This window comes from Manis javanica, chromosome 6, assembly GCF_040802235.1.
Source record: "Manis javanica isolate MJ-LG chromosome 6, MJ_LKY, whole genome shotgun sequence".
NCBI classification, from domain to species: Eukaryota; Metazoa; Chordata; class Mammalia; order Pholidota; family Manidae; genus Manis; species Manis javanica.
This window is the reverse complement of record NC_133161.1, coordinates 28,579,590-28,602,197: the sequence shown is the minus strand read 5'-3', so window position 1 is coordinate 28,602,197 and position 22,608 is coordinate 28,579,590. Positions and strand designations below refer to the sequence as shown.

The 22,608-nt window shown below is 35.3% G+C and overlaps 2 protein-coding genes and 1 long non-coding RNA gene across 4 annotated transcripts in view; 2 read left to right on the top strand and 1 right to left on the bottom strand.

The window, feature by feature from the left end:
- The window catches only part of ING3 (inhibitor of growth family member 3), a 26,073-nt gene extending 9,537 nt beyond the window's left edge, over positions 1 to 16,536 (top strand). For both annotated transcript variants that reach the window (XM_073238542.1, XM_017655660.3), the window contains 8 exons: positions 5,342 to 5,438; positions 7,053 to 7,124; positions 7,933 to 8,052; positions 8,333 to 8,490; positions 9,068 to 9,261; positions 10,526 to 10,718; positions 12,466 to 12,504; positions 14,045 to 16,536. In XM_073238542.1, coding sequence (XP_073094643.1) covers positions 5,342 to 5,438; positions 7,053 to 7,124; positions 7,933 to 8,052; positions 8,333 to 8,490; positions 9,068 to 9,261; positions 10,526 to 10,718; positions 12,466 to 12,504; positions 14,045 to 14,161 — 990 coding nt within the window. In that variant the 3' untranslated portion in view covers positions 14,162 to 16,536. The remainder of the gene's footprint in view (positions 1 to 5,341; positions 5,439 to 7,052; positions 7,125 to 7,932; positions 8,053 to 8,332; positions 8,491 to 9,067; positions 9,262 to 10,525; positions 10,719 to 12,465; positions 12,505 to 14,044) is intronic.
- LOC140849868 (uncharacterized) lies at positions 14,433 to 22,608 on the bottom strand. Its single transcript, XR_012132160.1, has 3 exons — positions 22,454 to 22,608; positions 18,649 to 18,732; positions 14,433 to 14,571 (listed from the first exon to the last, which is right to left on the bottom strand). It is a non-coding gene; the product is annotated as an uncharacterized lncRNA (long non-coding RNA).
- The window catches only part of CPED1 (cadherin like and PC-esterase domain containing 1), a 252,263-nt gene continuing 251,597 nt past the window's right edge, over positions 21,943 to 22,608 (top strand). Inside the window, exon 1 of the mRNA XM_073238530.1 lies at positions 21,943 to 22,077. The gene's annotated coding sequence lies outside the window, so the exon portion shown is untranslated. The remainder of the gene's footprint in view (positions 22,078 to 22,608) is intronic.

Sequence of the window (22,608 nt, the reverse complement as noted above, 5' to 3'; positions counted from 1 at the left end):
AAATGAAATGTATTTAAGAGAAAAACTTAACATTTTGATACTGTTAACATAAGTGAAAATCTAGCATTGCTCATCATGCATTAACAATTATTAAAATGTTAAAAACAATGTGCACCCTTCTTGGAGTGCTTGTACTTTGTGTGCTGTACCATATTGCCGGAGTGGCTTGTGGCATTTGAGCACTTTATGCTTGTGGGTAAGAAATTTACTTTATTGATCTTACAAGTAATGGCAAATCAAACATAAGGGAATTATTGACTTGTTCAGTGGGAGGTCACAAATGAATTTACCACCTCAAATTAGTTATACCCCCCAGATTATCCACACTAAATATCCAACTGAAAGTTTTCATAAATATTAAAGAGAAATTACATTCCTATAACATTTAACATTTCAGAACTTAGAATGCTATGTGCAACAGAAGTGAGTGGGTGAGTCATAGTATAAGCGTAAAACTACAGTCATTTTATTCATAGATCATTCACCCAATAAACAGTGGTACTTATATAGTTCTATATAGTGGGAAAGTATAATTTCCTTTCATTTAACAAATATTTATAGAGCTCCAGCTATGAGCAGTCATTTGTACTAAGTGGGCAGTAATGACACAGACAATGAATAGGAATATAGGCAAACTATTAAATAAAATTATTTTAGATTTTGTTAAGTGCCATGAAGGAAATAAACATTGTGGAGAGAGGGAAAAACGACTAACTAGGGCAGGCTGTCTAAAGTGTAATCACGATGCGTACAATCTGAGGAGGTGACGTTTGAGGTGATATTTGGGAAATGAAAAAGAGCCAGCCGTGTGACGAGCTTAGGGAAGAACATTTCAGGCAGGTGATGTACCAAGTGCAAAGTCTGAGCCAGAAAAAAGAGGCCAGTGTGGTTGGTGTGAACTGGAAAAGGAAGTGTGGGATGAGAGGAGGCAGGCAGGAGCCCACACACGCAGGGCCTGCCAAGCCATGGATGGGTGTGAATTTTATTCTAAAAGTAATGAGAGGCCAGTGAAACATTTTAAACACTGGTGAAATGCATACCTTAGAGGAAGTTGTATGTATACCTTTGGTTAACATTAATATTATTATGGTAATTTCAAGTAAGTGTGTTGTATTTTTACACATTGTAAGATACAAGTCAGTATTTAATGTGTTTCATTTCACCCCTCAGTATTTTATATAGCATCGTATTTCATTGTATTGTCTTTCATTGAGATATTTTCTTTACTTTTAAAAATCAGTAATAAACTTTTATTTCCTATGACCAGTACTTTACTGACTACCTCATTTATTAAGGAAAGAAACCAGACTGCATAAATATCCACAAATGATGAAATTTGTGGAATCGGGTTCAGTAGAACAAACTGAGAATTTATTTCAGTAGTTGTTTCAGTGAAATTTTATAAACAGAAAAAGCTATCCTATTAAAATAATTTCCTTCTAGAATCCTGATACTGAATCATTAAACACCTACTGGGTTTTTCAGCCAGCTGCCACTGCCATAAGGCTGTGTTAGAATACAATACCTAATAAAGTTGATGTATATATACTGAGAAAATTTGAGCATTTAGTTAATATTTGAATGATTTTAGCAGCCTCTTAGCATGCTCAGTACCTTTGAATTTACTTCTTCTTTATATCCTGGCCTATCCCTGAGATGATTATATTTCAGGCCCACATATTACCTGTAAATTTGAGAATTTTTCATCTGATATTCTAATTAAGGAAATAAATTATGTGAATTTGACCTTTTGATTTGTCTCCTACCCATACTGTCTTTTAGGAAGATGATTATAGTTTATGTGTTAAGGCCTCCAGTATTTGCAGCCCAAAGATGGATCAAATTTTCATCTAGTTTAAATATAATTCAGAGATGGAAGAATCATTTTCATGACTTATCATCAGAGAAATAACTTACCATCATGGATCCTTTTTCTTGCCCAATTTACCATCCTTATTCACTATTACCAGATCTTTTCATGGATAGAAATTTATCTCAATTGCCATGGATTTCAACTTATAACTTTTGATACCAACTTGTGCTCATTCTAAAAGAGCAAGTTAGACATCTAAATTTTAGAATTTGCAGGATTAGAAGCCACAAATTATGTAGAAACCTTTTGAATACTGTATTTAGTTCTGTTTGGTTCCATCAGTACACATTTTAAAATTTGAATATTGGAAAATGGAGTGTCAAAATAGAAAGAGTAAAAGATTACAACTCTATGTGAAACTGTTGAAGGATGAGGATTTTTTGTTTCATAAAGAGGGGCCTAGTGTGACTTAAATATCCTTTTGATCTTGAATATGTTAACAAATACTGATGACAGAATTCCTATTGTCTCTGAAGAGGTCCGAAAAAGGATAATAGATTTAAACTTAAAGCAATTATGATGTGGAGTTATACAGTATTTGGAATGTAGGATAAGTAAACTCTGTGGCTAGCATTTATTGACATTAAGTAGGGCACAAATCAATAATTAGACTGTGGTCAGCCTTGTGCTAAGAATCTATGGCTAATAGCAAATTCCTCTCAATTGGATCAGTACCTTCTTTACTATTATAAATCAGTCTTACGGGGTTAGGTGTATGGAGGGGTGGGGTAATTTAGGTTCTTACTTTGCATGATACCTATGTGTGGCTTTTACAGATGTGAGATAAAATAGGTGCTTTAGCCATTCAGAATCATGTGGTTAGAGGGAATGCACTTTATAAATTTCAGCCAAGTTCAGTTCAGTTCTTAATATTTAAGTAATCAGGTACTTTATAGCTTATGTCTTGCAGTCAAATTACTTTCCAACTTTTTGGTTAAGTACAGCAATGATGAATCTAAGGAAAAAATTGTATTGCCTGATAACTGCTTATAATATTAATCAGCTCATAATCTTTTTTAACATACCAGGAGGTGGAAATGATTGGAAACTGTTTTATGAAGCTGCCCACCACAATGTGGTTAAAGCTTTTCAGTCTTTATTTTAATTATGCATTTGGTTTTCAGAGTTATTCTTTGGGTTCCATTGCTTTTTCTGAGCTATCTGGTATTGGAAACGACATCATTATTTTCTCTGTGCTGTCAGGTGGAATAAGCCTTATCACTACTATCTGTAATACAATGAAGTAGTTCTTAAATGTAGAGGTGGAGTGAGTTAGGGGAAGGTATATGGCGTCTTCATCTCACCCTAACCCACTTCCAACTGAGATTCTGTCTGTACTGTATATACCTATTACAGGCCACACTATACTTTGCTTTCTTTTTCTCTGAGAATACTAGTTATCTTCCTATCTCTGTTCAATCTTTAATTATTAGCCTTTCTTTCTATTTAAGACATTGTATTCTTCACTCTATAACTCAATCATACCTCCTTTGTGTCTGCCACAGCCCAGTGTTACATTTTTTTCTTTATGTGCTACTTCTGACCCTTTTTCGACTGTTGCTAATATGTTGCATCTAGGGGGTGTGTGTGTGTGTGCGCGCAGTAAACCTTTATTATGTTAAAAAATCTTTTAAATCTTGATTTTTTAGCTAAACTCAGATTCCTACGAAGGCACGGATTCTCTCTCATTTTTCATGTTTCCACCATTTAACCCAATGCCAAGCGCATACATAATAGGAACTCAGTATTTTTTGTGGTATAATTGTAACTAAGAAAGGTGGTGAAATTTTTCATTGCACTAAGTAGTCTTGGAATTTAAATATGAGTATTTTTCTGACTTCCCTTGAGATTAAATTTTGACAATGTAAGAGATACTCTTGAATAACTGAGGTCAGTGCTCACACTTCATTATTGTAAGGGTGGTTCCATTAAAGGATGCTGTAGTTCAAATTACCTGAAGGTTCTTTGAATAGAAGCAAGTGTCTATAATATGTAATCCTATAGGATTTTAAATATTTTAATTATAAGTTCTACCAAACTCTGAAAAGTAACTTTTGTATGTGTGATAGAGGGAAAACTGGGCTTTAAGTTATTGAAAAGTTATAAACCAATACTCCAATAGTTGCTATTAATGTATAAAACACAATAACAAGACAATATTCCTGTTTTTTCAATTTGAATCGTACTACTCAAGAGTTAAAAAACTCTTGGCTCCTGCATGCAGAAGTTCAGAGGGCAGTATGGTATAAATGTTCAGTATAAACGGTGAAGCACAATTTATTACAAACAGAGCAGATTAAATCTCATTTCCATAATGCATGAGCTATTAACTTTGGGCATTTTACTTATTCCCTCTAAGCCTTAGTTCCTTCACTTATGAAATGGAAACAATAATAATTATCTCAAAAGATTAGAGCGAGGGCTAGACAATATAGAACCTCTAATACAAGGAGCACAGTACCTGGCATCCAACTCACACAAATTGTCCTTTGCTACTTTTCTCCCCTTTCCCTCATTTTAGATACACATTATTTAATTGAAAATCTCTAAATGTTTTGCTTTCATACTGTATTAGAGACATTTTGATGTTTGTGAGTTACTCTTAATTATAACAGTGATCCAGTGGGAAACTAGAGTTTGAAAAAAGATGTCAATAGTATAACATGAATGCTTGAAAGAGTTCTTGTTTTCTTTTGTTTTACTCAAAGTAGTAAATTTGAAAAAGCATGGAAAAGATATTTATTATTACATTAAAAAATTTAAGATTTACTTGTTGCCAGTTTGAGGAGTCATATGATTTTCTGAAGTCAATCAAAAGATCTTTAGTTGAATGAGAAAATAAAATTTGCTACCTTAATGAGGGCAGCGGTATTTACAATAAAACCATTTTAACCACACTCTTTGGGGAATGGAGTTTTCTGACTAAAATCCCCTTTTGTTCCAGCCCCTTATATAAATGTTTACAAGTATAATGGTTTATGTTCCTACCTTAAGGAAATGTATGTATAGAATATAGTAGCCTCTTTGTTTGTAGACTGAGGATCTTTCATTCCTTCCTCAGTAACAGTTGCTACAGTATGGCAACGTGGATGGGCCTGTTTTAAATAGCAAGGGATTAGCTGAAATAATCCTAGGTATACTAGAAAAAGTTACCAACCCTCCTGCACTGCCTCCCCCCCCATCAAATCCCTAATAGTAGTTTTGCTTTAGTTTTCATAGCCCACTTCTGAATGTTTTCTAACAAATTGCCATTCTGGTTTCTTAAAACTTAAAAGTTACTAAAGGAGACTTGGGAGATTATTTAGCCTAGTGCCCTCATTTTATAGATTGAAAACCTGAGGTGTAGGTTGATACTCAAGAAGGATACTAAGGAAGTTCACTAAAAGAAACAAAGATTTAGGTTTCCACATTAAATTGACACTTTGTCTCACAGATTTTGGTGGTTATCTTTGATTTTATTTGAAACAGGTAGATCGACACTTGAGAAAGCTGGATCAGGAACTGGCTAAGTTTAAAATGGAGCTGGAAGCTGATAATGCTGGAATTACAGAAATATTAGAGAGGCGTAAGTAAAATTTACAGTTTTCCATCAATGTTGGACAGTATGTGTGTAAATCACTGAGGAGACACTTGTCCCACATGGATGTAAGATATTAGAACAAAGATTTAAGGAAATATAACCACCTAGAAACAAGGTAACCATCTGTCATTAAATGCATTGACTGCCCTGCTTGCTTATACATTTCTGCTTTGAGAAAGGTTTTTATCTTCTTCCTAAGAGCTGCCTGAAGGCTTTTCCTCAACTGTATTGTGAAGAAAGATTTTAACGTGGTTCCACAATACTTACTCTTTTACTCAAAGAAATCTTTCCTAAACTTTCTCTTATCAGCAAGAATCCATTTTAATGTTTTTTGCAAGGCTTGACTTGATCTACTACAATTTACTTTAATCACTGCTGGTATTTAACTCAGCGGACTTCCCCAAAACGGAGGCATGAGCTCCGTTTCTTTAAATAATTTGGCATCTCCTCCAACCTAAATACGTAATGACCATAAAAGCAGATTGTGTGGTGCTAGGCCCAAAGAAGATACTCACTAAATGGAGTTGAACCAAATCATTATTATGGCTGATTTCTACTAGATTTAATTAAGAGTTCAAACACCTTTTTTTTTTTCTTGGTGCATTTGCATAGCAAAAACCTGTTTTTACACACAGGAAAAAAAGTTTCTTTATACTGTTAGGTTATGTATGGCCATATGCATACTCCCTGGAAGGCAGCTAGAGAAGCAAGCAGTCACGAATCATTCTTGGTATCCATCATTGCATTTTTTCACTCAAAAGTAAGTTTGTCACTTTAGATGGTCATCTAATTTATTTCTGATACTCTATTCCAAGGGAACCCAATTTGAGGATAATAAGTATTTTGAAAGAAAATATAATATTCTGTAACTGCTTTGAGTTTTTTGAAATGCTGATACTAGCTATGAGTAACAGTAATTCATGCCCATTCAGAACTCCAGGGAGGTTAATGAAGCATCCTCTGTAGGGACACAGACATATGAAACTAAATCAAATCGTTATAAAATCTGCACCATATTTTCATCTCAAGGGATCAAGATAAGCCTAGAAAATTTCTTTAGAAGTATTTTAATGCTTAGTGCTAGAGAGTCTATGCCTTCCTTTTCTCAAGCAAAATCCCTAACTTCTTTTAGGAACCCTTTACTATCATGTCATTTTAATGACAAAAGAATTTTCTTTCATAAAATAATGTCCTATCACTTAATACTTTAGGATCTTCCATAAGAAGGTCTTCAACTCAGTAAAATTGATTATTTTTCAGATCTTATCAGTAATGGAGTTACAATATCCTTTCATTGACTTATGTGGTAGCCACTGTCGTGAATTCCCTAATTAAACATTAGCATGCCTTGAGCTGTTTTGGACTTAATATTGAGAAATGGATTACTTATTGCATAGAGAGAGGATGAAATTGGCTCAGGGAGAAATTGGCAGTGATGACCCTGTAATGTGTTTGCCTAAAATAATACAGGCATATGCGTCAGAGCTTGTCAGTCCTCTTCTGGGCAAGGGGACACAGTGTCTGTAGTTGATTGGTGTGTAATGTTCTGTAGTGACATTTAATGGTGGTGTTTTTCTGTGCCTCTCTCCTTTTTTTTAGGATCTTTAGAATTGGATACCCCTTCACAGCCTGTGAACAATCACCATGCTCATTCACATACGCCAGTGGAAAGTGAGTTTGGTTTAGTTCAGCTAAAATTTTAAATACAATTGAAAACTCATTGTATTGCCTGTATATTCTCTTTTATTAACTCTACACAACCACTGGGAAAGAAATTTCTTTCCCTTCCTTTAATTTCGAGATATATTTTTTTCATTGCAATTCCTGGCATACTCCTTCATTTGGGAAAAGCATATTTGATTTCGGAACAGGGAGTCTGTTTTCCCGGGAATTCATAGAGGAAAAAAATATGTGGTACTAATAGCAGCATGTACTTCCTACATACAGTTATGTGATTCTCTCTAGGGAATGTTATAAACTGAGCCAAACAATAAACTGCTTAATGGTGGGCTCTTTATTTTTTTAAATCCTTGCATCTCTACAGCTTAGCCCACTCTTTGGCATATAATAGAGTCTCAAGTGGCTGGTGAGTTAGTAAGTAAATGAATAGTTAGTCAGATACTAGCTGGCTACATGACTGTACTGGTACATTTTTTGACAAATCAATTTAATATGAAAGAAAATTATTGTAAATTGTAGACAATGTTTTGAAAGCAAAATTCATGTTTATGTGAAACCATGGTGCTTCATGGGTTATCTTCACTTTGCCACTGAAGTTTTTTTTAATGTCTGTGGAGTCTACTCTTAATAAAACACGTGACGCACAGAGTTCTGCTTGTTCTATCTTCTAAGAAAGCATAATCTTCTGTACTCTCTGAGGAGTTCAGAACATAACCGTACTTGTTTATAACAGATGTAAGGATTATGCCTTATCTATAGTTTTCCAAAGTTTAAAAACACATTCTTTATTTATATTCAGAAAGGAAATATAATCCAACCTCTCACCATACGACAACAGATCATATTCCTGAAAAGAAGTTTAAATCTGAAGCTCTTCTGTCTACCCTTACATCAGACGCCTCTAAGGAAAATACGCTAGGTTAGTTTATTATTTTAAATAAGATTGCTTTTTAATTTTTTATTTGTGTTAAAATAAGGGGAAATGAAAGCATTCAGGATTAATGAATCATACAGATTTTTTACCTGGTTAAAGTCTAGATATGGAGAAAGAAGGAAAAGGAAAAATGTGATATGAAAATTTTTATGACATGAAAATGTTAAGTTTAATGATTATATCTGTGCTGGGAAATAATGTATTTTAAGCTCACTAACATTATGTTCTCTCCAACCATTTTAATTTCTTCTTTAATTTTACACAGGGTGTCGAAATAATAACTCTACAGCCTCTTCTAACAATGCTTACAATGTGAATTCCTCCCAACCTCTGGCATCCTATAATATTGGCTCATTGTCTTCAGGAACTGGTGCAGGGGCAATTACCATGGCTGCTGCTCAAGCCGTTCAAGCTACAGCTCAGGTAAGAAGGAAAAGGTTTGGAAACAGAATGTTACATTTTGCTTGAATCACTGGCAAACTGTAATAGAAACAACTGGATGTGAACAAAAGGAGTTTTCTTACATTGTATAGTTTCTTTTTTAAATCATAGTTTTATGGTATCTGACAATTAATGAAATGAATACCCAGGAATTATATGATTGATAATGAAAAGTAAAAAATAGATTCTTACAGGTCCCTTCTCAAAATAACTGCTCATGACGCACATGGTTTTGACTATAATCCACAGCACCTGCTAGGACAGTACTTCATTCTGCTAGGACAAGGCAGTTCTGGGGCCTTCTCTGTCACCTCAGAACTTAGATTGCCTGGAGCTCGTTCACCTCTGTACAGTTTATCTGTGTTCCTAATTAAGTTTCTCATTCTATAGTTACTTCAGATCTGTGTAAAAACTGATTTTAAAACTTTAAGAATAATATAAATTACTGTGATGTAAACAAAGTAATATTAGATAAACCAAAATGATGCCGGAAACAGTAAGACTAGAAAAAGAAAATATGTTTATGTATATTAATACCACCAACGAATGTCTCTTGAAGATGAAAGAGGGACGGAGAACATCAAGTTTAAAAGCCAGTTATGAAGCATTCAAGAATAATGACTTTCAGCTGGGGAAAGAATTTTCAATGCCCAGGGAAACGGCGGGCTATTCGTCATCTTCAGCACTCATGACTACCTTGACGCAGAACGCCAGCTCCTCAGCAGCTGACTCACGGAGCGGGAGGAAGAGCAAGTGAGTTTTGTTGTACAGTAGCTCTGTACCTTTTTACTAAATGCGAAGTCCGCTTGGCTTCCATATTTTAAACAAAGGTCGCATATAATGGGGAGGTGCAAAGACATGACATTGTCATACACTATTTGAAGGGGTGAAGTCTTTAAAAAGTGTTTGGAGTCTTTATTCTTGAGTTTTAAATTGAGTTAATAAATAACTTCCGTTTACTTTCTTTTGTTCATTAGGATAAACCATTTTTATGGAACTTTTTCCATTTATAACCCCTTATTTTGTCATTATATTAAGGTAAATTGATGAATAAATAAAAACTATATCCTGAGCATTTTTAAAATAAGATTATTCATTTTTATTTAAGAGCAGGTTGTGTTAATTCTCAGTCCTATGAACCAAAAATTGAAATTATGAAAATATGCCTTTATTTTGTATATGAGACTTAGGATGATTATATAAACTTTAAGTATGAAAACTTAAAAGATTTGGCATCGTCTATTCCAGATACCTGCATACTCTAGGTGTTTATACATAGTGAGAATTCAAATGCTACACCAAAAGAGTTAGTTACCTAATAATTGTATTATAATTTATTTTTAAATGTATTTTCTGGGTGTAAGTCCCCAAAAGAATGATCAATACAATTACCATGGAAGTGCTAAATATTTAAAAAATGATTTCATATTAATGCCCACACTTATTATATTTGCTGATGGTAAAAAATCTATATTTAAAAATTTTAATTAGCATATAGATAATGCTAAATTAGTTGTGAACTTTAACACTTTTTTTCCTGTCCTACCAAGGTAGGTGTTCACTCAGTCGATGGTCATGGCCATTTTCATCAAATGCTTCTGTGTATCTGTGTTTTAGATTTTGAGGAAGAGTATTCAGTTTGATTAAAAATACAATGGTAGCCATAACTTATACTAATTCTTAAAAGCATTCCTGCAATTTAAGTTAACAGTAAGTAGTAACTGACTGAAAAACTACTTTAAAAACTTTGAAATATTTTGAAAGAATTTCTTTTGAATACCTTTACTCTCCAGAAAACAAAAAAAACACCGAACAAAAATAAACTGTTAAGAAAAATGTTGCTTCTTGTTGCCCTAAACAATTGTGCTTTTAAATCTTTTTATCAGATTTTTTAGCCTACTGTTAAAAATTAATTTATACATTTAATGTTATTTCATTTGATATCAGTTATTTAGGAGTTATTCTCAGGTAACTTGTTCTGGATCCTGAGCAACTAAAACTGGTACTACTTTTTCAGAAACAACAACAAGTCTTCAAGTCAGCAGTCATCATCTTCCTCCTCGTCCTCCTCATTATCATCGTGTTCTTCATCATCAACTGTTGTACAAGAAATCTCTCAGCAAACAACAGTAGTGCCAGAATCTGATTCAAACAGTCAGGTTGATTGGACTTATGACCCCAATGAACCACGATACTGCATTTGTAATCAGGTAAAAGCCTGAGATATTCTATAAAAGCATAGTCTGAACAAACTAGGAAAAAGAATGATTTCAATTTTTAAAGTGCTTTTTAATCTAGTTAAAATACCTTTGCTTTTTTTTGTATGTTTCTTCCTGCTTCTTATAAAAATGGCATTTGCTATGAATACAAAGAGTGTAAAGAAACGTGTATGTCACCCATAATCTCAACTCTCAGTTATAACCTATATTAAACATTTTCATTTACCACTACTGTATACCCCACCTGCGTATTGTCTAGTCTGCCCAGGCTGCCATAACAAATACCACAGACCTGAGTGACTTAAGCAACAGAAATCTGCTTTTTCACAGTTCTGGAGGCTAGGTAGTGCAAGATGAAGGTACGGACAGATTCCATGCCAGGAGAGGACTTTCTCTGGGCTTACAAGATGTCTGCCTTCTTTCTGTGTCCTCACATGGTAACAAGAGAGAGCTCTGGTTCTCTTCCTCCCCACATGAGGGGACCAGCCCTACTGGATTAGGACTCTACCCGTAAGACTTCATTTAACCTTGATCACCTCCTCACAAGGCCCCCTTCTCCAAATGCAGCTACACTGGGCTTAGGGTGTGACACATGAATTTCGGGGAGGGGCACAAACATTCAGTCCATAATACGTGTCTGTGTATGAATTTGACAATTGGAATCATGGTATATTATTTTGTGTGACTGGCTTTTTTCACTAAATCATGTGTACTGAACATGATTTTCCTTTAAGATCACTGCTTTTCTTCACATAGTTATCTGTTAATACTGTGTGATATAACTTTTTAACCAATACTTAGCAATAGATTATTTTAGTGGTTTTAATTTCTTTGAAATTACAAGTAACATTAATGATAGGAATTTTGAAAGTCTAATCTATTTTATACATTTAATTTCTAGGCTGATCCTTTAGAAATTAAATTAGGTTATAATTATTTGACACAGTTACTGGATTACCTTTGAAAATTACCAAATAAATTAATGCCCAAAAAAAAAGTATATTACCTACAAAAGAATAAAAGTAGATTCACCCTAGATTCCCCCTCTAACACACTGAAAACTGGAGGTTAATGGAATAGTCAGTGGAGTGGAGCTTTTAGGGAAAAATCTGAGTGCCCCCCAAAAATTGGCACCCAGAGAAGTTGTTCAGGTGCAAAAAGTCTCACTTGTGCAGAGAATCAGAAAGTCTACCATCTAGTTACCCTGTCTGAAAAATTATTCAGTCCATTAAGTATTTAAATTAATTGAATAGTTAGAAAGTTGTGCTATAAACCGCTGGTGGTGAACAGTGAAAAGAAAAATGAGAAAGGACATATAATAAATAGGTAATATGTTTAAAAGTTTTAATGAAATGGTCTATTGACTGCAAAAATATAGATGTGCTAACATGATTCAAAAGGAAAGTAAAAACCTGCAGTAGGTAACTACCCAAGAGAGAAACTTAAAATCTTTACAAAATGAACCATCCACAAAGGTGTCTTTTGTGAGGTGATTTACAGAACAAGTTCTTCTAAACTTTGAAAGAGCACATAGTTTCTATCTCCCTCTATGCCCTTGCCCCCAAAACGTTTTTTAGGAAAAAACTTTAAACTATATAAAACTATGTACTCTGTTTCTTAATGCAGTTGTATATTCAGTATATTTTATCTGGTTTCTAACAGTATCATAAACAATCAATTTGGATTTAGATGCTTGTTATATAGTCATAGTAAAAATATTTAATTTTCTTTTAACCAGGTATCCTATGGTGAGATGGTAGGCTGTGATAACCAAGATGTAAGTATTAATTTTGTCTTTGTCAATTTAGAAATGAAAAAAATCACAGGGTATTATTACTTACTTGCATATTTTTCTTATTTACTCTGTCTCTCAGTCTAAGAAAAGAGGTTTGCAGTTATGCTAATTATGTTATATTAATGTGAGAATATTCCTCTCTGAAATAGGTTAGTGTCTCTTAATGTGTTACCAATTTAATTTTCTTAAAGGTAATTTTATGGTTTTATGTGCAGATTACACTTCTCAAAAGGTATTAACATTGTGTGAAAATTATTAGGAACCCCCTCTTACCCTTTGTTAAAGAACATTGTGTTTACTAGATCCATGAAGGTGTGGAATTTTAAAACTTCCTGCATTCTGTCAGGAAGTGTGATGCTGAGATGCAGAGGAGGAATAGTGAAGCTCTGATGTGAGGTTGTTTTCTTCCCCTTAGTACAGTGTTTCCTACTCTACTCTGCAGGTGTCAGCTGAAAACAGCTTCTGATATAAAAAATAAAGGAGGTTTGAAAGAAAAGAATTCTTACTTCTTTTTTTGGAAGCTTAATTTTGGTTCAGGATGGTTTTTTTGTATGCTAAGACTACTATTTCTATTTAGTAATTTCACTCCCTCCTTACTTTCATACAACTCAGCCCCCTTCTGTCTGTGTTCCTCCAGAGGGCTAGAAAAATCCTAAATTCTAAAGAAGTCAGTAAGGTCAGACTCCTAGGATTAATAATAAAAGTTTACAATTTTTAGAACAGTCTGAAGACTGAGCAGGGTTGGCTTAAATGCATTAAAGTTAATACTTTCTTGACCTGACAGGGTCCCAGCCACATGTTCACATAGATACCCTCATTCCACTTCCTCTGTAGAATCACTTGTGGGCTGTTTATGATTATTGCAAAACTGTGTTGCCCATTTCAAGAACACATTGTAAACTGTCCTCTGGGGCAGTTAGTAGGAGGTGAATGATATTGCTATGAATACCCTGTCATGTACTCTGATCCCACTCATTTCCAGTTGCACTCTTCTGAGGAAGCATAGAACTGCTTAATATGTTGCAGAGTGGAACACTTTTTTCTACATATGTATGTAAGAATAGATACACCCAGAAAGGAAACCCAAGGAAATTCCTTTATGTCTTTCATTACAACTAGCTTTATTCTACTTCATGAGAGGGTGAATAGGCTGAATAGTAAAATCTTTAAAATACACTTACCTTCTATATAAGAGACCCGTCTCACTCCTTGTCCTTGAAAGTTAGTATCAACTTACTGTCCAGCTTAATGAAAATCAGCACATTTCTGTTCATTATTTAAGATACAGGCCTATGTTACATGAGCCTCAGAGTTAACAAAGATGCATAATTTTTCCGTTCTTCCATTTCCTTATCTCTGAAACTTATCAGTTGGACTAAATCATCTGTAAATTGCCTCTTAGATTTAAAAAATGTATTTCCACAAATCTAATTATTAATATGCAGTCTACTGGGCATATTTTCATATACTCTCTGACCTTTAGAGGTACTAAAAACTATTTCTTTGCAATTTTGCTTCGTAGTGCCCGATAGAGTGGTTCCATTATGGCTGTGTGGGATTGACAGAAGCACCGAAAGGGAAATGGTACTGTCCACAGTGCACTGCTGCAATGAAGAGAAGAGGCAGTCGGCACAAATAAAAGGAGGTCATTTCATTTGAGAAAGAGAAAACGTCAACCTAAACATTTTATATAGGACTTTCAAAATGAAGAAAAAGAAAAATAGTGCATTTCCAGGCAACCACTTAAAGGATTTACATAGACAATCCAATAAGATCTTGAACTTGAATATTATGGGTTGTATTTTAATAATGTAAGTAAATTATTTATGCACTCCTGGTGTGCTATGAATATTATTCCAGTTAGCCTTGGATCATTTCAGTGGCCAACACATGCGGACGTTTGTACTCCTCAACCATTTTCTTAAGTAATGGGCATTCTGTGACTTAGACTTCAGAGAATTCCAAGGATGAAGATTTTAGGAGAAGTATTTTATGCTCCACAGGCGTGTTCTGCTGCATGTGCTGTACTCCAGAGCTGTTAACGTCACACTGTATATAAATGGTTGCAAAAAAAAAAACACAAAAAAAGTCAGTGCTTCTAAAAAGAATTTAAGTAATGGTTTTTTAAAGGCCTTTATAATAAACTTTGTTTCTTTGTGAAACGAAATTCAGCAGGCTGAAGGAAACGGTTTGTGCGAAAAACTGCTCATGATTCTAGAGTACCTGGGTACGTAAACAGAAACTCCTGTTGGTAAAAACGAATCTGTGCCATGAGTCTTTATATGTTTCTGCATCCAGATAGAGTGCAGCTCATGAGGGTGGGAGGGGGAGGGTCTGAAGGGGAAAGGGTGTTAAAGTGATACATTTTTATACCAAATGTGTTTATTTTTTTGTGCAAGTAATCCTTAAAATTGGAATTGTATTAGGTGTTAAAATAAAGTTTTTAAAAAATTACTTGTATTTATACTTTACATACTTAATGAAATTTCTTAATTCCAATTAATTTCCAATTTTCATAATCTAACAAGGACAGAGACCCAGGACATAGAATGCTGTGTAATCTGTAATTTCTTTAATAATGCCTGGAATCTGTGATGTGAAAATAAGGGAAAGACATTTTTAATGTAAATTTGAAATGCAAATGTATTTTTCTAGAACATCTCTCTGACTTTTCCTTTAAGGGACATGAAAGAAGTCTCATTACAGCAGATAAAATGAAAATAATGGTTCTAGATGTTTTGACTTGAGGCAGTGTGGCCAATTTAAGTGAAGAGATCCCCTGGATTGGAGCTTAAAATTCAGTTCTATTTTTTATTCTGCCACATACTGATATGATAGTTAATTCAAATTTGAATCACTCTGGGCCTTATTAAACCAGGGTGACGCTGTCTGCAGGATGTCTGTAAAGCACTCCTAAGATTTTATTCCATAGGTGCTATTTAAATTATGAATTTCGCATAGTGGAGATTTTATTTAAGGTATAATATCAAGTCTGGTCGATAGAAAAATCCTCAAAACTTTAAAAATGCTTATTATGTCATATTTATTTTACATTGAAACTTACTGCATCTGTCAGATTTTGGCTTTACCCAAAACTGCTTATGAACCTCTTAGAACTTACTCAAAAAAACTGTAAAATCTATGCAATGCTACCCAAAGGGTATGGATTAGATAGGAGATTTCTAAGGTCTCTTCCAGCTTCACGATTCCACAATTCTGAGCTGCTGCAACCTGATTTTATAACTGGACAGCCCATAAAGCTAAGTTAGGTTCATTTGTGGGTACTCATGATTTTATCGTATCATGAGTATCATCCCATGATACTCAGAATTTTCGTGGAGATTTTATAGTCCTATAAGAATATATAATGCAGTATTCAGTTAACTTATTAGCATGTTGCCTGGAGATGCTCAGTGGTAATGCTTAATCTTCTGATTATATATAATGACTTTTTCAAACTCATTTGTTTTATAGGAATTGGTCAAAGGAAAAAGCCTTATGTACAGCCTTATTTTAAGAGACAGTTCCTTGTCAGAGTCAGGAACATCCCTATTTCCAGCTGCTACAATCCCTTTCAAGTGTGTGAATTCCACTACTTACCAAATCACACAGAAAAACAGCTTAACAAACTTTGAACTCAAACACTTGACTATATTATGAATTGTGTATAAAAAATAAACCAAAATTTTGTGCAATGATTCAGTAAATGGGTGGAACCTGTTAATATCTGAGATATTAGGGCCAAACATGGAACTACCTCATCAAAAAAAAAAAAAAGATGTGGCCAACTCTTAATATTCTTTGTGACATTTACACCAAGGGTATAATGAGCATTTTTGGTATTATAAAATACACAAAGTCTTTGTTGTAAAAAACTCATGTAACAATTGGTGGCACAAAAAATCCAAATGTGGGTTCACATTTCTAGGTGGTGAAACTTGAGGCCTTACTGCTGTGGAGTGTATATTCAATGTTCATGGTGACACATTTGAAGCAATAAATGGCTTAATTAAATGCCTAAATGAAGCTGAGTGTTTGATAAACATGCAGTCATGCTTTTTAAGGGCAATTTATATTTTGCTATCTTCTCCTTTAAAGCAAATTCCACATATTTTAGATTTTTAACCATATGTTTGTGCAATGGCACCCTTTGTCCTTAGCCACAGAAATAGTTTTCTCCATCTAACTATTTGGATCTTAGAAAAATAAATGTCTAATATGCTTGGGTTATAAGGGGTAAGATACTCTTTGAATATGTAGACATTTATTTTTATAATTTTACAAGCATTAAGTGCCTAGATACTGAGAATACACAGATGAGCATTGTGTGGGTGTGGGTGTGGGTGTGTGTTGGTGTGGGTGTTCACAGACGTGAGCGACAGACTGCTGTATTTTGGTAAGTGCGGGAATGGATGTATAAAGTACCCCGGGAACACTGGGAGACTTAGCACAGCAGGTTTCATTTGAACTGATTCCTAAAGATAGATTGATTAGGTAGGGACGGTTTTCAAGGTGGAGACTGTTCAGTTGCCAGGTATATTCTGGGAACTTAAAAGTAGTCTGGAATGAGTGGATGGAAAGTAGGGAGATAGAAGGCCAGCGAATGAAGCTGGGAAGCTGAGCTAGGGTCTGGACATGAGCATTTAATACTATGCCATGGAATTACTTGTTACTAAGATTAGGGGTGACATTTCCATATTGTTAGGTAAATACATTATCATTTTAAGTTTAATAAAATAGCACTTTTATTAAAATTATAAAGTAGGGGTGACATAATTCATTTATAACTTGGAAGTTGCTTAAAAGTTATAAATTTAAGGTGAATCTCCCAATTTTGGGGACTACAAATTAGAATTGCTAGTGAAGAATTTTTAGATTTTTTTATTGAGATGATAAAATCTAAATTACTAAAACAAATTATAGTTTCTGATCCAGAATCTCAATATTCATGATTTGATACTGCTACAGAGAAATCAATTTAAACTGATTTAAAGATAAACTGATTTTACAATTTTTTGTTTTATTTTTTAATTGAAGTTGGACATAAAAAAGAGGTATATCCGCTTCTGGACATTTGCATTTCAAGTAGTAAGTCATTTATACTTTATAAATCAATATTTTAACTAATATATTTATTAGAGACCTAGGTATATTAAAATGTTTATTTGAAAGAAATGTAGTAATTTCTTAATAAATTTTTCAGAGCCTTATAATTCAGTTTTTAGTTAATCCAGATCTTCCTTTTACTTTTTTCACTGCTGGCAAAGGAAACTACAAAAGACTATTATAGTCATTCACTTTTCTGCTGCTTACTAAAAATTTAGAAGCCAGTAGGGGAAGTGAGGGTGGGGAATGTGTATGCTTGTGTTTTGTGTTGCTTCTTCCCTAAGTGTTTCTACTTAGCTATGTTACTGAGTAAGAATTGTTTTTCTTAGGAAAGTGTATAGTTGCTAGTTTTTAATGGCGAACCTGACTTAAAACATTCACAAGTTAAACATCAGTTGTAGAGAAAAACCGTGGTCAAAATTTAATTCTTTTTGCATTGTTAAATCTACTCCAGTAGAGGGACCATCTATGCTTATACATTAAAATTAAAGCAATTGTCAGTAGGTACCAGCTTACTTTTAAAAAGCTGTCTAGATCAAATGTAATACAAGGGGTCAGCCATGAATATTCCTGAATAACCCTGAACATAAATATAAGTCAGTTCATTAGAATGATTTTATTAATGTTATAACTCGTTAGCAGGTTTTAGCTGACTTACCCAGAATGTCTCATTAGAACTTAATAATATTTGTATCTCTGATTAAATTTATGTATTTATCTTTAATATGACAAATGACTATTTTCTTGAATGGGTTTCCCAAAGTGTACCAAAAATGTTTTCACTTTACCAATGGTTGTCATAAATGTTTTAAAAGTCCAGATATCTGTTGAAAACAACAACAAAATATTAAGCTTATGTATTAGAGATTATATGGTTTAGATACGAAGTAATCTTTGCCTTTTTGTGGTATACATGTGACCAAAGAACCATAGTCTGTCAAAGAAATTTCCTCTTCTTGCCCACCCAGATTAGCTAAATTAATGCCAGCCTTCATGACAGAGGTAAGATAAAAAACTTACCTCCTTTCCGTCTCCCAGTACACACATCAATTTTTTAGGTAGCAAAATTTGATGTTGTAAACATGTCAAAATACCTCTTGTTTTCTGAAAATAAAAATGGATGATTGAGTTACAATTACATTTTAAAAAGAAAAAAGTTAAATTATGTGGCTCTTCTAAGACAATTTTTAAAACTTTGGTTTCCAAGGCATATTGCAGGTATACAGAGAAGTGGAATTTCTAATTGAATAAGAACATAATTTGATATTATGATATAACAAATGAAAGTTAAATTTTGTCACATTTTCTATATTGGTTGATAAAAACTTAAGAATTTTGGGTCCATGCCAGGGTATAAATTTGCGTCGTAAAGCAAGTAAAACAAATAGTATAATCCATTGGATTGAATGTTTGCCAGTCTTCCTGTGTGCTCACTGATTGAAGCGATTCTAACTACCATCATCGCCTTTTAGAACTAGTGCATAAATATATGTATGTATATGTGTGTCTATACATACACCTAGATGTATAGATACAGTTTTTTAAAGGATGCAAATCCTAAAAGCAAAGTATATATAGGCGTAAAGGAAATTAAATGCACAAAGTTGCCTTTGCTTTGGGGAGCAATGTAATTACACATACAGAACGTGATTAAAATCCCAAAGGTGTTGCCAACGCTGCTCAGGTATTCATTATCCTAACTGAAGTAACATTATCTTAGGCAGCCACATGTGAATTGTGCAACAACTATTCTTTTGGTTAAATTTTAAGTTTCCCAACCTCAGCACTGTTGACATTCTGTGCAAGATGATTCTTTGTTGTGGAAGTGCTGTCCTGTGTATCGTGGGATGTTTGGCACGTTTGGCAACACCCCTTACATCTGCACACTAGATGCCTGTGGCGTCCCCCCAGGCCCACAAGTTGTGACAACCAAAAATGTCTCTAGGCTTCCCCCAGTGTTCCCTGGGGAACAAAACTGTCCCCCCTTGGGTTAAATATTACCAAGAAGTGAAGTATTTCCTGTAGGAAAAATGGGAATAATATGGAAAATATATGAAGTCATGATGTATAGACCTCTACAAATGAAAATTTTTAAATCACTTGCAGGAAGACACTGCTAGATGCTGCAAGGATGTGGAAATAAGTAAAATAGTTTCTGTTATAAAGCAGTTTATACTGTACAGAAGTAAAGTACACTAGTAACAGTACAGAATACAATAAAAATCATTTTGGTACTGGTGCAAGCAAGCTCAAAATGCTTATAATGAGGGAAAGTTGTGAGAAGTAAGTGACCAGTTGAGAACTATGGAGAGCTGGAGAGCCTGTGTCCCATTTTAAAAAGGCAGTACAGTGTCATACAGAATCTCCAGGTGATTTGTACTCTCAGAAACACTGGTTTAGTGAACAATTTAAAATAAAACACTTCGTTTAGAGGATTTGTTCTATTTGGACTGTTTGCTCATCTAGAAATTTGAAAGGTCTAGTTTAAAAAATAAAATATTTTTTTTAAAACTACCTCTTCAAACAGTGATTGTTAAATTCATTCTCTCCTTTTACCCCGACTCCATACCACAAACCAAAAGGAAACACCCATATGATGGAAGAGTATATTTCGTGTTGGAGAGATTTGAGGAGGAAATTACTCTGTGTTGTCAAACCTTGAAATTATACAATTCTACAAGGTGTGTCACTTTATTGTCTGAGGTTGATTCTGCTTAAAGATAAGCCCTTGAATACTGAAGTGTTTTAGTGGAAGTGGTACTTTATCAAATTACATGCACAAAAACACCCAATGTGAAACACTGCCAAAATCCACAGGTTCATAGTTCTGCATATTACCTCCCACTCCCCTCACTGAACCAACTTACTCTCTGTCTTCATTGTTCCCTGTTCTGATGCCTTTGGACTCGAACACATGCTCCTACTCAGGCTTCCATTACAACTGAGGCATAAACACCTCCTACCTGCAGTTTCCACCAACTGCTCACTGCCATCCCACTCATGCTCTTGTTCTCCCAGATAAGTATCTGCCACCCACCTCCATCTCACCGAACGAGGCAAAGAGAGCTAATATTAAATGTTCATGTTTGCCGGGGGGTCGGGGGGAGCTTCTGTGTTGCAAGAGGCTCATTATTTAATACATTTCTGTTCACTTGTCTGACACCACACCGGACTGAGCTCAGCCTCAGGATCCGAAACATAACAGACGTGCCTGCAGCATGCTTTCTTGCAACAAATGTGCACAGAACGCTTAGGTGCTTTCCACACATTATCTCCTCTAGTCATGCCAACAATGCTTCAGAGGAAGCATGAGCATCCTCATTTCACACATCACTTGTTTAAAAAACAGTTGATAAGAGGCGGCACCATGATTCTATTCAGATGGGGTTAACTCTAATATCAGATGTCTATGCACACACTCGGTGGTGGTAATTCCTGCTGTACCTTCTTCTCCACCTCTTCTTTCCACACTCCCTCTAACTATTCCCTTTCTAACACTAACTCCTTTATTTGCCACCTTCTCCCACTCCCTCAGACTCACTGGTTAAAATGGGGAATTGGGTTTTTCAACCTGCCAGTATCATTTCTAGAACACTAATGTTCCATCTTCCATCTGATTCTTATTATTTGAAGTCTAGCTATAAAATTCTCTATGCTGTTTTCTTTCACTTCTCCCCATCCAGGGGCAATGTGATTTTAGCATCTGATTTATGCTTTCTTTTGTACTTTTCTTACAGTACTAGCAATGTAATGATTGCATGCAAATGACCCTTCAGATTCCTCACTCTCAGCTCAGATTTTTTGCCTTAATAGAGATAGGCATGTCCATTCCTTTCACTTGGTGAAGAACTTTGTCTCATTTTGGATCCTTTCAACACAGGGACAATTGCAATTTAGAGATCTTGTAATTCCTATTATCTCTCAAATCACAGTGCATCCACCAAGACAAGTATCTTCCAACATTGTTGTTTAGCCATTTCCTCTTAAAACTCTTAGCTTCTTCTAAATGTCAAGTGCCACTTCAGTTTCTCTACTCCTTCATCTGTCGTCGGATTATAATGTTAAACACACTGGACGGGATATATACGATGTTCTAGATAAATCTAGCTTTAGTGTGAATATTTACTCCGTAAAGCTTTAATTCTTTGTTTTATAACGTGCTAAAGTAGTTTCCTGCAAGGAACTGTAGACGCTCATTTCTCGGAGACTGTAATAGCGGGGCACCCCTAGGGGGCGCTCCGTCTCACAAAATAGAAATGACTGACAGGAGCGCGCCTCACGGGTGGGATCACCTTAGGGGTGGGCCTCACGAGAACCTCAGCCTACAAGAGCGAGTTTGGGTTAGGAGCGGGCTGCAGAACCTCTTAGGTTCGAGCCTTGAGGAACGTCTACTACGAGCCTCCGCCAGTCCCGGGTACCCAGAGCTCGCAAAGCCAGGGCGGAAGGGAGGTGAGCAGCGGCTCTTAGGCAGGTCACCTTTCGCCTTCGCGTTCCCTCCGCTGATTCAGCACAAGTGGATGTTGTTTGCAGACGTGCCCTACGAGTGCGCTCGGTAGAGCATCAGACTGAGTTGACTTCGGGACCAAGCCTGCTGAATGTCCCTTTCTGCTGAGCAAAAGTTATTCACACCGGCTACAATCCACTCATTACAGGAACGAGGTGTCAGGCAAAAAAAGCCTTAGAAAGATTAAGCCCTTCGTCAGGAAAGGAGTAATAACACGTGACGTGAGTTCGGTTCTCAAGCGGAAAGCTCACTCCCAGTCACTTCTGGTGTATGCAACAGGCTGTCGTGTTCTGAGGTCCAGACAGTGTTTGACCCTCTTACCCCATCAGAAGGGACGGCAAGTCCCTCGAGTGCAGCTCCTTGCAGTCTGCTTTAGTCTCACCCTCGACCTCTGTCATCAGTGGACGAAGGGCTAGTTGTTTTTCCAGCGCTGTATTTGGCAGAAAGAGGTTACTTAAGGGGCCGAATGTCAAATA